Source organism: Malania oleifera, chromosome 5, assembly GCF_029873635.1.
Source record: "Malania oleifera isolate guangnan ecotype guangnan chromosome 5, ASM2987363v1, whole genome shotgun sequence".
In the NCBI taxonomy this organism is placed as follows: Eukaryota; Viridiplantae; Streptophyta; class Magnoliopsida; order Santalales; family Ximeniaceae; genus Malania; species Malania oleifera.
This window is the reverse complement of record NC_080421.1, coordinates 4,603,658-4,620,258: the sequence shown is the minus strand read 5'-3', so window position 1 is coordinate 4,620,258 and position 16,601 is coordinate 4,603,658. Positions and strand designations below refer to the sequence as shown.

Here is a 16,601-nt window from a genome sequence, read left to right as displayed (position 1 = left end):
CTGGAAGGTCCTGGCCTATCCTTCCTAGCATTTGTGCCACTACTTCCTGGGTCCATCCGAAAAACAAGAAATACACTTAAGCACTTTATCCCCTATACGAACCTATTCTGTACCAACTCAAAATTAACTACCTTCCCTGACCTTAACCCAATATCCAATTCTGTCACCTAGACACATGATCCAACAATAGTTTATTATGATTTTCCTGAAATCGTCACCCTAGGAAAAACACAGAAACCACCACGGTAATCCTGTACCCAGACATAGAACAAACCTTAAATTATTTTCCTATACTCTAGTATTGCTTCTACTGCATTCTAAAATCTACAGAACCTAGCAACTTGGCTCTGATACCAAACTGTAATGACCTACTTAATTTCCATATTTTTTTTTTTTTATACTATGACATATAACATGATCTGATACCATTCTGGGAGTAAACCCAATCATTAGCCTAAGCAGCGAGAAACATAAATCAAATAAACATATCCATATACAACTATATACAATACCAATACCATACAATACCAGAGTACTACATGCTTCCCAAAATATACACATATATATGTTCCCCAAAATACCCTCAACTATGCTGGGATATACAAAAATCCTCCCAATACTCACTTCACTGACAGGGCACTACTGAAGCCCCTTTATCTGCGAGCCTGGTCTACTCGCCTACCTGGATCACCTGAAAAATGATTCATCACTGGGATGAGACAACGCTCAGTAAGACGAAATATGCTATTACTAGTGTGTGGCAAATGAGCTAAAGTATTATAAAAATTTGTTTTCATATAATCATGTATAACTGAATATGTAAATACAGTTTAAGTAATAAAATCCACCACCCCTTTCCATGTTGCTTAACATAATAGTATTGAAGATTACTATTCAAAATACTTCTAGTATGAGTAAGTATGTTCCCTGTTTCTGTAAATATGTACATACGTAATAGTAACTGAAAACTTTCCCTGTGGATAACTGTGTGTTATGATTTAACCCATCATGATAGGGTTGTGTGGCCCGTAGGCGGGATTTACCCTGGCTGGCCAACCAGGAATAAATCACTATACTCCATCGGTCTGATCTGCCCACCTCAACCCATATCTGATGGGGAGCCTGTCCATATCAAGGGCCTAGGTGATCGACCTACTACCACGTATTATCTAAATAAGTGGTTGCACTCGTAACATAACATAATATTTGTAGCAACGGTACCGTGTTCTGTAACTGCATAGTCCAACAGGGTCTGATACTATATAATATATTTCTATATACAACTATCTAATTTACCATGATTCTGTAATAATTGTAATAACCATGATATTGCATAAACTGTACTGTAATTCATATATCATAATACTGAAAACTGTATAATCATAACACTAAAACTGCATAATCATAATATTGAAATTCGTATAATCATGGTACTAAAATTCATATAATCATGGTACTGAAATTCGTAAAAACATATCTCCGTACTAGATTCATATTCTCAAGCCACACCATACTTTAATACATAATTTTCATAATTTACTAAACTGTATAATATTTTAAAATTACCTAGCATAACATATTTCCCTTACCTGACTACTGGAAAGCCCCTATGGTACACTAGCCTAACACCCACAGGGCCTTCTACATAACACCCTAAAAACAATATTTGTCATAACAGAATATCAGTATTTCTTCGTCTACATCATTTCCTATAACTGTCATAAGGCCAAAAATAGACTAAAAGGCATTACCCTGAATTTGGGATGAATTCCAACTCGATCCCACCGACGATTGGTCCTAGAAAACTTGAAGAGAATTCCGCCAAGAACATCGTGGTGGCTTCAGATCTTCGATCTGGTGAGGAATAGGCCCAGAAACGAAGAGATAAATGAGAAAGGGATGTAGAGAGAGAGAGGAGAGAGAGAGCGGCGTCGAAAATGGATAAAAATTTGGTTTTTAGCTATTTATAGGGGCAGATTCATCGATGAGACACATCACCTTGACGACGAGTTCTTCATTAAATTCGTTGATGAAACCATGTATTCGTCGACGAAATTCAGAGTAGCCCATCCACCTCTCAGTATTTTCTCATCAACAAACACTTGTATTCCTCAACGAATTTCCTTATGCACTCGTCGACGAACCCTTGTATTCGTCGACGAATTCTAGAAATTTCTTAAAATTATTATCCGCGTTCGTCGACAAAGTCTACTGCCTCCTTCTGTTCCTGTTTCCATTTTCCTCCCTCTTTATTATTAAAATAATATTATTCTTTGGGTCATTACAATGATTATACAATTTACAATATCATGATTATACAGTTTTCAGTATCATGACTTACAGATTACAGTTCAGTTCAGAAATATAGATGATACAATTACAGTCATTACAGTGTCATGGTTTATACAGTTATTACAAAATCATGGTAAAACAACTAGTTGTATATAGAAATATTTTATAAGTGTCAGACCCTGTTGGATCATATAGTTACAGAGCACGGTACCGTAGCTATAGATATTTCAGTTATGAGTGCAACCACCTATTTAGAAAATACGTGGTAGTAGGTCGATCATATAGTGCCCTAGACGTGGAAAGGCTCCCCATTAGATATGGGTTGAGGAGGGCAGATCAGACCGAGGGAGTATAGTGATTTACCCTAGTCGGCCAGCTAGTGTAGATCCCGCCTACGGGCCGCACAACCCTGTCATGAGGGGTTAAATCATGACACACAGTTATCCACAGGGAAAGTTTTCAATTATTATTATGTATATACAGATTTACAGAGACAGAGAATATACCTATGTATAGTAGAAGTATTCTAAATAGTAACCTAATATACTGATATGTTAAGCAACATGGAAAAAGTAGTGGTTTTTATTACTTGTACCGTATTTTTAGATTCAGTCATATGCGTTTATGCAGAAACAAATTTTCATATTATTATAACTCATTTGCCACATACTAATAATAGCATATTTCGTTTTACTGAGCGTTGACTCATCCCAATTACTTTAACATTTTTCAAGTGATCCAGGTAGGCGAGCAGATCAGGCTCGCAGATAGATGGGCCACAGTACTGTCCTGTCAATAGAGAGTGAGTGTATTTTTAGGAGTATTTTTGTATAACCCCAGCCAGTTGAGGATATTTCTAGGGAACAGTTTTATATGTATATTTTGGAAAACAATTTAGCACTCTAGTATTGTATGTATTTACATATGGTTATGTTTATGTGATTTTTGCTTCTCGCTGCTTAGGTTGATGATTGGGTTTAATCCAGTGTGGTATCAGAGCAAGTTTAATGTCATAGTATATATATATAAAAAAAAAAACCCCATTTAAATAGCAGGTCATTACATGTTGACTTAGGCCCGGGCAATCGAACTAAAAATGAACTAAATGTCCTCGGTTGACCGTACGTAAAGGCTGACACTTTCTACCATCCCCGGGCGCCCAAACTTTAAGTTCAAATATACCTCGAGTGACCGTAATTGAGGAGTTCAGCAGACCGAATTATGAACGCGACCAAACCTTGAGCTTTTGGAAAATCGCCTTGGTTCAACCACCTGAACTATTCACCAAGCACCCAAAGTCATAAAATCAACTTTTCTGACTGTGTCTGTTTAGGCGACCGACCCTAAGGGTCGGGCAACCAAAACTCTTGGGTTGCCACATTTTTACTGTGGGTAATTAAGGGTATTAGGGTTAAATTCTTAATTAAACTTTTCTAAAATTCCTAGTCCCTAACGGTCGTATTTTGGCCTGTGTCTATAAATACCCCCTCATTACTCAATTTTAAAACTAATGCTCAGATTTTAATTTCTCCCAAAAACTCTTTGTGCTGAAATTTTCAACTCTCTTATATTCCTATTGAAAATCATTTTAAGAGAGTTTTTGATTTCTCTTTCACTCCCTTACTTACAAATCCTTTGTTCTTGAAAGATTGTTGAAAGAAGTTTTATTTTGGGCATATATTTTCAAGCATACACTCTCACACACACTTCATCTTTGAAAATCATTGTGGGAGTAATTCTTTAAAGCATTTCCCATATTATTTTTTTTGATAAATATTTGTTTGGGAAAACTCCTTTTAGCTTGTGAGTCTTTGCATTATCATTGCAAAATTCAAAGGCTTACACTGAGTTTATTTCATAAATATTTTTGTAAGCACATTCACAAATATCTCGTACACTTATCTTTGCAAAGTATTTTAGGAGATATATTTTTTGGGTTTTAGATCTTTGAAAAACACCTATTGAATATCTTGTATTTATATCAAAGATCATCATTATTATTTTTTCTCACATTTTTACATAAAAATATCTTTTGAGAGAAGATCACACATACTCACTTGAGCTTATGTTCATACCATATTGATTGATTGTGGATAGTGATACATATCTGCTTGTATTAGAAGCAATCTGGTAGTATGAAATATTTCATTTGAATATTTGTTGTATTTTATGATATATGATCGAAAGAGGGAAACTAGCCCTATGAATAGTCCTGAACTGGTTCAGACTCAGTTAAGAGAACTAGGTGCACCATCCAAGAAGGTGTTGTATTAGGTGCCTCTCGACCCACAAGTGGGCAATCATAGTGGAATCCTCTTACTTGTGAGCTTGAGGCGAGGACGTAGGCAGTATTAGCCGAACCTCGATAACATATCATGTGTCTACTTTTAATTTTCAACACTTTATATTTCTGCACATGTATGTTATATTCAATATATTGTAAATGTTACGCATGATTTAATTTTCGCATATTAATTTTATCTGTGCAATTGGTATATGCTTAAAAAGACCCTAGATTGTGTATTATTGTTGCTGGTTTAGTTGAACCTAGGAGATAATTTTTTAAATACCTAATTCACCCCCTCTCTTGGGAATACACTAAAATCAACACTCTATTAATGAAATATCACACAGCCGAAGTTAACACCTAAGGAGGGTTGATGGTAGAAATTCTTGACAAAATTTAATTTATCATTTGTGCACAAAGCAGGGCACATGAACCAAGTTGTGGATGCACTGAGTAGGAGGACTAAGCTAGCGACTTTACAGATGGTAACACACTTGAAGTTGAGTGTTGTTACCATGGTGATGTAGGAGCACATCAAGGAGAACCTAGCAAAATATCCAGTTGCATAAAACCTCATGAAGCTGATAAAAGAGGGCGAAGCACGTTAGTTTTGGATGAAAGACGAATTGTCGAAGACCTATGGTAGCTAGCTCTTTGTGCCATGAGTTGGAGATCTAAGGAAGACACTACTAAGAGAGCGGCATGATTCCATATGGGTCGAACATCTAGGATGGTAGCACATTTTGACATTATTGCAGTAGAGGTATTATTGGCCACACATGTTTGATAATGTGGTTGATTATACCCAAACTTGCCTCACCTGCCAACAAAACAAAGTGAAGTGGAAGAAGATTGTAGGGTTGATGGAGCCCCTACCAATACTATCCAGACTGCGGGAAAGTGTCTCACTGGACTTCATCACCAACTTAACTAGAGTTGGAGATGCAGAGTTTATAGTTGTGGTTTTAGATAGGTTTTCAAGTACAGTACTTTCACACCTGCACCAAAGTATTGTTCAGTAGAGGAGACGACACAACTATTATTTAAGAATATCGTGAAGTATTAGGGAATTCCCTTAAGATATCGCAAGTGACCGAGACTCAAGATTCACCAGAGATTATGGACAAAACTTTTCATAATCCTTGGTTCAAATCTTGACATCTCTTCAAGCTACCATCCATAGACAAACAAGTAGACGAAGATGTTGGCCCTAGAGTCGAGTCTAGAGGGGGGTGAATAGAATCTTTTGTGCATTTTCACTTTTTTCTACAAAATAATAAATCTTGACAAGATGCAAAAAATTATATCACAATATAAATAAGGTAAATCATGCACAAGATATAAATTAAAGAGAAGGGAATAAAATTTTAACACCGATGTTAATGTGGTTCGGCTCCTTCCCTACGTCCATGCCTTGAGTCACACTCAAGGTTTCCATAATCCACTAGCACAACTGCTTCACCAGTAGAGAAGCTTTTACACCATGGAAACAAATCTCTTTCGCTCACCAAGAGCCTTCCAGCAAGGTTCACCAAGAACCCTTGCAATCTGTTAACCAAGAACCCTCACACTTTGGTTCACCAAGAACCTTTGAACTAGGTTCATCAAGAACCTTAATACAACAAGACGATGAATATGGTTTACAAATACAATGCTCATTCGATGAGCTGATATTTGATGCAATAAAAACCTCACACAAATCTCTCCAAGTAATGATTCACAACTATATTAAAGAGTAAAAGAGATTTTGAGCACAAGAATGATAGACTAAAATGTGGGGTTCTTGAAATGATATGTGAATTACTAAATCAATATTTATTCAAGTATTTGGACTTGTATTTATAGGCAAATTGGACTACTAGCCATTTTATGGCCGCTTGCTTAATAAAATAATTGTTTACTTTGAAAACTAGTCATCTATAGCCGTTTGGGGTAGAATCCCCACACAAACCATCGACAAATTCCCCCAAACCGTCAATGGTTTCCTCTAGGCCAAAATCCAATTAATATACGGCCTAAAATCGTCAATGCACCTAGGTCAAACCATCAAAGGTTTGCCCTTTTTCTTCATTAACTTGATTTAAGGTGCATGGGTGAGGTTTAAACCCAACCAAGACCAAGTCTTTAAAATATTGCAACACAAATATGATTTAAAACTTGTCCCATATTAAAATACATTTGAGTAAATGATATTTTTTATAAAACTTTTTGTTTTGATTTTGAAAACTCATAAGTACTGAACTTATGACTTAGAAATATCCTACGTACTCTAATGAACTAGTATTGTAATAACCCAAGAAATTCTTCCAGGCCTCATCGACAAACACAAGGGTTCGTCGATGAGGGTTCTTCAGGATCTCGTCGACGAAGACCCATCTCGTCGACGAGAAGATACTGAGAGAGTTTTGGAAGTCTGAAATTTGTCAATGAGGGTGCAGGTTTGTCGACGAACTTTCTATAGGACTTGTCGACGAGGTGACGTGTCTCGTCGACAAATTCGACTCTATAAATAGCAGAAACTCAGATTTTTAACAAAATTTTCAGCCCAGAAACCTTCTCTCTCTCTCTCTCTCTATATATATATATATATATTTCCCTCCCCTTCTCTCTTCCCTCCCCTTCTCTCTTCGACCCGGCTCCACTTCTCGCTGGACTGAAGACCTGGGGTCACCACGACGCTCCTGGTGAAGATCTCTACAAGTCTACTGGAGCTGATCGTTGGAGAAGTTGATTTAGAATTCATCCCAATTTCAGGTAAGGCAATTTATTACGTATTTGCTTTCCCTACAGTTATAAGAAATGTTGTATGCAAAGAAATACTGATATTTTGTTCTGGGGAATGTCGTTTTCAGGGTGTTGAGTGGAGAACCCTGCGGATATAGGGTTAGAGTAAACTATAACCCGAAAATCCCATATTTTCTCGAAAACTATAACCCAAAAATCCCATATTTTTACCCGATAGATTTCCCCAAATAAGTAGTAAAAACATACATACGATCGTAGCCTACAGGCTTACCGATCCTAATTTCGAAAATGAACTGATATAAATAGAATCCCCTTACCTCAACCCGAAACAGAACCACGAACTCTACGGCCCTCAAAACTATGAACCGAGACTCCAAAATCTACAAACCACAATACTAAACATGCTTATAATTCATACTACTATCCATATATCGAATCAAAAACGAAAATCGAGCCTTACCTCGATTTTTGGCTCGAAACCCGAAAATCCCAAATCAAGATTTCGATCCACAGAAGCTGTAGAGAATCCTTCCACGATCCTCGTGGTAACTCCGGATTTCCGATCCTACCAATGACCGGCAAGGAAATCTAGAGAGAAGAGGGAGAGAGTTTAGAGAGAGAGTAGAGAGACTTAATGAAGAAGAAAACAATTTTTCCTTTTTTTAAGCCTTTGACCCGCCCAGTTTTCGTCGACGAAAAGTCAAGGATTTCATCGCGGATGTCGGCAGCCTCGTCGACAAAGTCTGATATTTAAACTTTTCCAGACCTCTTAGCTTCTCTTCGTCGACGAACCTCTGAATTTCGTTGACGAAAAGTCTACTGGCTTCGTCGACGAAATCTGCAGGAATCCATTTTCTATTTTCTGGGTTCTTACAGTAGGTGACTTAATACTTGTTAAGCTCAATTCTGAATAGGTTAGGTCATTACCAAGACGAGATAGGAGACTATTTCATAAATAGTCCCCATCTTGGTCAAAGTCGGGAAGAGTTCTTATAGAATTAACCCTCCTACTTGGATGAAAGTGCATCTTCTATTTCATATTAGCTGCCTCAACCCATTAAACATTGACACTGAGTATCTAAGAAAATTCAGTCAACTATAATAGAAGCGAAGACAGTACAACCCAACAAACGAGAAGTTGAAGACATCCTTACAGACGAAGAGTTCACATCCTCAAGGAAGAAGCAGCATAAATTCTTAATCAAGCGAAAAAGCCTTGGCAACAAAGAAATCAATTGGGTTTCCGTGGAAAATATGCAATCGTTTGTGAATAAAGTTGAAGTGTACTTAGCGTCAAAGTATATAAGGATGTCAACTGCATAAGTGGGGAAGTGTCACTAGCTAAATTTATTTAGGACATTATACTTGCCTGTGACCGCTTGTTTTGTGCATTTGGGATGAGTTTGCATAATGTAAATACTAGTGTAGAGTTATTTTTCAAAGCTAGTTTCTCCCCAAATTAAAAATAGGAGTATGACTCCTCTATCGTATCGATGTTAGTGCAGAGTGAGAATAGAATAGAAAGTTCTTTATAAGAGGTTGAGTGTTCATTGATTTGTAAAACTTACTAACTATTATAAACGTGTTTAGCGTACTGACCTCCCTCCATAGACACACATTGTTAATAGAGGCGTTGATTAATAAATTACGTTACTTCAATGTTTACTACTTGCATGTTATTGCTTTTATAAGTTGCTTAAAACTTCAACTTATACTACGTAATGACTATGAAAATGTGTTGTTCTTGAATCGTGGTAAACTTTAGGCTAACTAATTACCGAAAATTCTATGTAAGAAATAAAACTTATAATTAGAAACTAGCCATGTGGTGCTATATAACTTATTTTAGTAGTCAATGATTAAAAGCTTTCTTTAAACATGAGAATTTGATTTTTTTTAAATTTAAATCAGTTAAGGTAAAGATTTGGGTTTTGATCAATTGAGGTGAGAGTCCAACTAGATTAGTGTTTGCCAATGTGGTTAGATAAATTAAATTAGTGTTTTTAACAACAAGCCTTTTTCTTCAATGGTGTTTTTCCCATTTAAATTTATGTTTGTTTTTAAAAAATTATATATACGCCAAAAATTATTTAGAAAATGTCGATCAATCTTGATCTTGACCACCTATAAAGATTCAAATGAGAGAGATTTAAAGGACAAAAGTGTATTCCGAATGATCACTCTAATGCATAAATTATGGAATATGAAAAAATAAACCATTGCAACAGTAAAATATTATATAAGAATGAGATGTCTTTCTTCTTTGTATAGCGCGCTTTTTTTTGGTAGTAGAAGGTATGCATTTAGGCATTTATTGGTCAATTATTTTAATAATGAAAAATTATATTTTAATTTAAAAATGTTTATTGAAAAATAATTGTGGTAGCTTCATTTCTATGTCATATATTATTATTTGTTTATGTTATATAATATATATATATATATATATATATATATATATATATATATAATAAATAAGCAAAGAGGGATTGAAGTGGGGGATTTTTGGGGTGGGTACAGTTAAGGAAAGAAATAACTAGAAATAGCTTGCCTTTTGTGTAGCAATAAAATGATGTGGTAATCTTTTTTCTATTGCTGCAAATTTAGGGATAAGACATTGATGAACTCTATTGGTGCCCTACCCCTGGCTAGCCTACCCTACCCTAGCCTAGCTGCTTCCCTTAGCTTCGGACTGACGCAAGCAGCTTCACTGGGTCAAATCAATCCCCCCTGCACCGGTGAGCGTTGTCGCAATTGTCATTTGTCATATGTGATTTAGGGTCGATTGCGTTGGCAAAATGGGATAAGAATGAAATTTAAATTATTATTATTACTATTATTGTTGTCTTTTTATAAATGTTGTATGTTATTTATACCACATTCAACTAATTTCTTAGGATAGGTATTAATTTTTTTTTTTTTTCTGTATAAAATACTAAGGCATAATTTTAAATAAAAAGTCAAAATCTTCAAGATTTAATCCCATTTTAAATCTAAATAATTTGGAGTTTATCACTTAAATCATTTTTATGAGATCATTTTCTATGATAAAAGACGCTTATGTCTCCAGAAATTTGACAAAAAAATAGGGAGTTTTTTTTAGATTTCAAAAACCTTAAAAACCTCATCTATGTAGCGTTCGGGAGTATAAATTTCTGATTTTAAATTTTGATTTTTGGTTGATTTGAACAAATTTCATTAAAATTTTATATTACATCTTATATAAATCAAATATGAATTCAAATCTAAAGTCTCTCCAAATATAAGGTTAAGATTTTAAAGCTTTCATAGTAGTTCCCTCAAGTTTGCTAAAAAGACAAACTTTCCTTTATATTGACCCAAAAACAAATTTTTTGAGTGTGTGATCAAAAGATTAAATGTCACGGAGATCTCTAAGATTTTTAAAACTTCAAGAAAAATATTTTTTTTATTAAACCTTAAGAAGGTAAGTATAGTTTACCCATTATTATTATTATTAAAACGATGATATTTGAGACCCTTTGAGCTCTCGAGTAATCCATTGAGATAATGAATTCGTCCTTCTTCCCTCAATAAGGTCCATATCACATTTGAAATCTTAGGACGCCCATAAAATTTTTATATTTTCAGGAAAAGTTTTATATTTTTGTTAGTGTTTTTTATTTTATTATTATTTTAAATTAAATAAATGTGTGAAAAATAGTAAAGTGGCTATTTTTTCCTCAACTTATTAAATGTTGTATAGAAAAATGACAAAAAGAGAGAATATTAAATTAGAACCAACCAATGGCTCAAATGATTCATCTCCACTCTCCAAGTAGGGTTCGAGTCCCTACAAAGTAGACTTGACAAAACGAATTGTGTCTAATAATTAGTGGTAGATTAGGCAAATTATCGGGTGAGGATATTACAATCTATATTCGACTCATTTAAGTTACAAATTTATGACGATTCGTATCAGATAATTCGTGCGGGATAACGGATAATCTATCATTCCCTTCCCTAATCTATTTTTTTTTTTACCATTTGATGGACAATTTATTTTGTAACACAATAATTGAAATTATTTTTAAAATTATAATTTGGTAATATATTTAACATTTAGTAACTAATCACAAAATTAAATATTTTTTAATTTTTCATAACATGAATTTAAAAATTTTTGTTTTGATCACAAGAAAACTAAGTATTTGGATTTGAGTTTGAATATGGGCATAGGGTAAACCTAGAGACGCATCGAGTAGTTCAAAGTTGAGAGTGTGGGAGTAGGCCTTGATCAATAGAGCTTATGCTAATTGAATTAATGCCTAATAAGTAAGAGCATATGAGATTATTAATGAATTTAAACATTAATTGTTAGCGAATAGGTGATATCTATCGGATAAAATCCTAAATCCATCAACTGACTCATTTAGAGGCAGATAAAAAAAATTTAAATCATATGTGACTTATTTAATGTGTGAATTGATTATGAGTCAATTTAAGCGGGTTGGATTCAGTTGAGATTAACTAAATTTTATTCATTTTGTCAGGTCTACTTTCAAAGCTCTTAGTGATAGGTAAGGGTATACAAAAATTACCGAAAAATTGAAAATCAGACCGAAATCAAAAGTAGTTCAGCTTTTCGGTTCCTAGTTTCGATTTCAATTCTCAAAAAAATAAATTTTCAATTTTGATTTCAAAACATAACCAAACCAAAAAAATAGAAAAACCGATTTAAATAATATATATATATATATATATATATATATATCAATATAATTACTTAATATATATATGTATCATATATTTGGCTAGGGAGTGCGGGACTAGGTAGGGGTGTAAAAAATTTTAAAATGATTATTTTTAATATTGTATATGTGTACTACAAAATATATTATTTGTTTAATTATATAATTGAAACCATTTAATACTTTATTTAATTAATTAATTTTTTTAACTAATTAAATATGGGTTGTTGACTGTGCTCAAGATAAGGAAGGAGTGGGAAGGGATTTACAAGATGCATGACTCTCAAAATTTTCATTTTGGCTATGTGGAAAAAGTGTATTGGAGTGGAAGTTGGTTGGGGAATTGGCTTGTGGGAACCTTTGTCCCACGTTGGTTGGAGGAAGAATAGAAGCTCCCTCCCTTCCCATATAAAACCCTATCTAACCTTCCAATCATTGCATTGAGTAAAGCTCTTCATTCTAGTTGTATGGGCGGGCTACCCTTGGGCCTTGTCTGCACATTTGGAAGGGCTTGATTTACATTTGGGCTTGCAAATTTATTTTATGTTTTTTTAAAATATGAATTTTATATTTAGAGTCGAGTGATATTTGAGTTAAATCGTAAAATTTCAGTTTATAGTTAACTCATAAAATTTTAGTTTATAGTTGCACTAAACTATTGCCGTATGTTTGAAAATTAATTTTTTCGATTTGATTTCGATAAGAATTGAGTACGGACATTTATATAGTGTCTTTGTTGTGCATGGTTAATTTAACTTATGGGAAACTTGTAGAGATTGAGGGGCATGCCAAAGAAAAAAAAAAAGAAGATAAATTGATGTGAATTATACTAAAAAATTTTATAGCAAACTTATTGGGATAAGCACAAATGTTAAAATCAATCATTTTTACACTGTTGAGATTTTTCAAAATAAGTTTCTAAAAGGTCTTCATGATCTATTCAAATAACAATGCCAAAAAAATACAGTACGTAATGTCACTATCCTGAGTTCAAACCCCGAATCCCATTTCAAGGAGGGGCAAGAATTTAAAGAAGATGCCCCTAGGGAGTAGTTCAGGTGGTAAGGCATTTCCTGAGAGTGCCACTCGACGGTCAGCTTGTAGTAAGCCTCTCGGGTTAGATTATCGCCCTTGAACTATTAAATTTACCTTTCCTATGGCGTTGTGGGGCTAGCTTCATAAGGCGTGGTAATAGTCACGAAGCGTAAAATGCACGTGGACACCTGACAATATTTAAAAAAAACATTAAAAGAAAACCATTCAATTTTGAGTTTCACTGATCTGCCCAAGTTTGAAGAAATTAGGTTATATAAAAATAACTCCGTACTAAATATGAATCTAATTCTCGTGAGACATAATTTATGTTAATTCAAAAAAAAATTTTAAAATGATTTTGGAATTGTTAGATGAATTAAATTATATGTATATATAAAATTAAAGTTGAGATGATAAAGGGTAGAAAGCATGCAGTGCTCCAGTTGGAAGTTGGAACGACAGGACACGCTTTCCCATTGCCATTGACAAGTCCCGTCTCAACAGCCACCATGACTTTGACTCTCATTTCCCTCCAATCATTTATTTATTTCTATAATTTTGTTTAACCCACATAAAATAAAATATCTACACAGCTCCAATCGAAAAACAAAGTACTAAAAGTTATAGTTTTTTATTATCCACTTAGTAGATTAAAAAATATTTTTAGCCATTGTGTGCTGCCTCATTTGTGTAATTAAATTATCGACAAAATATTTTAAGATTAAAATAAAATAAAATAAATTGAATCAAAATTATGCAGAAATAGAAACCCAATATTATATCCGGACAAAAAAATTAATTTCATTTCGAATTGATAAATTATATTGGTGGGTAAGTATTAAAATATTTTATATTTCATCGTTTTGATATAGTGGATTGATTATAAATTCACAGTCGTGGATCTTTGGAATATTATTATTCTAAGTCGGACAGAGACATATTACACAATAACTTTATTATTAAAATTTAAAAAAATAAAATAATTTAATTTACAAAGATAGGAGAAAGCACAAAAGGCAAAAAAATGTAATTGAATGGAGCAATTAGTTCTCAATAATCTCGTATCATCTTCTTGATTTAGAAAAAGGGCTTCCCGATTATTTTCTTTCATTTAATTTGGTTTTATATCTTCAATTTAATTTAATTTTGCATATTTGACTTTCAAATGAAATGTAAGTGATTTTTTCACTCTAATTTTTCGTCCCATTTTATTCATATAAAACCTTATTCTTTGAATCAGACGCGAGTCTCTAATAAAAATATTAAATTTAAGAAAGAAAATGGTAAAATCAAAGACTCTTGGATTGTACATTCTAAGTTTAGTAAGATTCTAATTTATCGAAAAATTTAACAAAATAAATAAATAATAATCACGTGTTACAAATAAACCTTAGCAATAACAATATCGCAAATTTACTCTAGTATATCGATAGGAGATATTCAATACATCTAACCTTTTACGTATTACACAAATGACAAGTCAATGGTGAGAAAATTGAATACCCAATGAAAGATTAGAATATTGTATACGCTCGATGTATTTAATAATTTTTTTGTACGAGGTCGAGCGATGATGATAATCGGACGGTGGAGGGAGAGGAAGAGATGATGGGGAATCCCCAGCCGTACGATGGGCTTGAGAAAAATACAAAAAAAAAAAGAAAAAAAGTGGGCTCAGCCGTCGCAAGGACAATGGATAAGCAAAAGGGGCCGATGCGAATTGCAACCCAACAAAGACTGTTGAAAAGGTCATTTTCTATTCCTTGTATTTCCAAAGTTTTCGATATAAAGCCCAGAGCCCATTGAGAAAATAGAGAGAGGGAGAGAGAGATAAAGAGGAAGAGAGGGAAAGAGAGTTCTCTCTCTGCCGCTGGTTCTAGGGTTTTTGCTTTAGTGAGCGAAGGTTTAATCCGTAGACGATGAGTAGATCGAGCGGAACGGTGAAGTGGTTCAGCGACCAGAAGGGTTTTGGCTTCATAACCCCCAACGATGGCAGCGAAGATCTGTTCGTGCACCAATCCTCGATCAGATCCGACGGCTTTCGCAGCCTCGGCGAGGGGGAGACCGTCGAGTACGTGGTCGAGTCCGGCGACGACGGACGTACCAAGGCCGTCGACGTGACCGGCCCTGATGAGTCCCCCGTTCAGGGCAGCCGTAGGGACTCCTACGGTGGCGGTAGGGGAGGCCGCGGCAGCGGCGGCGGCGGGTACGGAGGAGGCGGATACGGCGGCGGAGGTGGGTACGGTGGAGGAAGGGGCGGTGGAAGAGGCGGACGCGGTGGTGGATATGGCGGTGGTTATGGAGGCGGCGGCGGCGGTGGGGGGGCGTGTTTTAGCTGCGGGGAGACGGGGCACATGGCGAGGGACTGTAGTTACGGAGGCGGAGGTGGTGGCGGAGGAAGGTACGGTGGCGGAGGAGGCGGCGGTGGCGGAGGCTGCTACAACTGCGGCGGGGAAGGGCATTTTGCGCGAGAATGCCCTAATAGTGCTCGCTGAAATGTTTCAACCAGAGAGGCTAAAGGTGTATTTTTTACATGCTGAGCCTCCTTAATGCTGCTTTAGTTTTGCTGTTTTGTGTTTTTGCTGGTACAAGTATTGGTGTTTTCAGAAGAAGGGGTTGTTTTCTGCTTAGTTCTTACTTCTAATATGGTTTCAAGAACTGTTCTCTTTAATGGGTTTTACTATTATCTTCATTCTCCTCCCTTGATATGATTATCCATCTTCCCTTTCTTTATATATGGATGAATTTCGATGTATGCTTGGCTTAGAAGAGATTAAGGTTGATGCTGATGGGTTCTATGTCTATATATCTTCTGTCTCTACAATTATATATATTATAGTTATACAGTGTGCCTTGATTTAATAAACTAGGGTTTTGACCTAGCTTGTTTGTTTTTTATTATATATTTTTACAAAGAAGAGATGTGATTATTGATGCTCGTGGGTAACACAGACTGTATCAGAACTGAAACATGATTCTGTATCTGGGCTGGGAGTGGGACTGATTTTTTTTTAATTGCCTGGAAGCTTGAAAGGGAAAAAAGAAGGTGGGTGACATTGCAGGCTGCAGAGTTGGAATGGGGAATATGTTTTTATTTTTCAACTCTAATTAAAAAAAGGTATCTTTTTCATGGATTTATTATTGGGCAAAGAGTGTAGGAGCAGATTGCAGATGGGGTCAGGTTCTATTTTTAGCTTTCCTTTGGGAAAGTAGAATGAGACTGAGAGATGCATATGAACTTATGAATAATGCAGCCTAAAGTTATCCAATAATGGTAGCAGTAGCAGCAAATAGTAATTTAGTGGACTGTTCCTTTTCCGTCTTTTGACTTGTGGTCCGTCCCTCAAGGAGCCAGCTTTGAATGTGGTGTCTCAAAAGAGTTCATGTCTGCCGATTTTTTATTGGCTTCCAAGTTGTTTCTTCTCGACTCTGCTCTTCAAAATGAATTTTTTTTTTCACTAAATGTAGAATCAATAGTGATTAATAGGAGAATCCTTTGGTGGGGTTTGGGTTTTGATGATGATGATGATAGA

At 35.1% G+C, this 16,601-nt stretch overlaps 1 protein-coding gene across 1 annotated transcript; it reads left to right on the top strand.

Moving 5' to 3' along the window:
• Positions 1 to 14,772: 14,772 nt before the first annotated feature.
• On the top strand, positions 14,773 to 15,870 carry LOC131155331 (glycine-rich protein 2). The gene has a single exon (XM_058108383.1). The coding sequence runs from the start codon at positions 14,988 to 14,990 to the stop codon at positions 15,561 to 15,563; it is 576 nt and encodes a 191-aa protein (XP_057964366.1). The 5' UTR covers positions 14,773 to 14,987; the 3' UTR covers positions 15,564 to 15,870.
• The last annotated feature ends 731 nt before the right edge of the window (positions 15,871 to 16,601 follow it).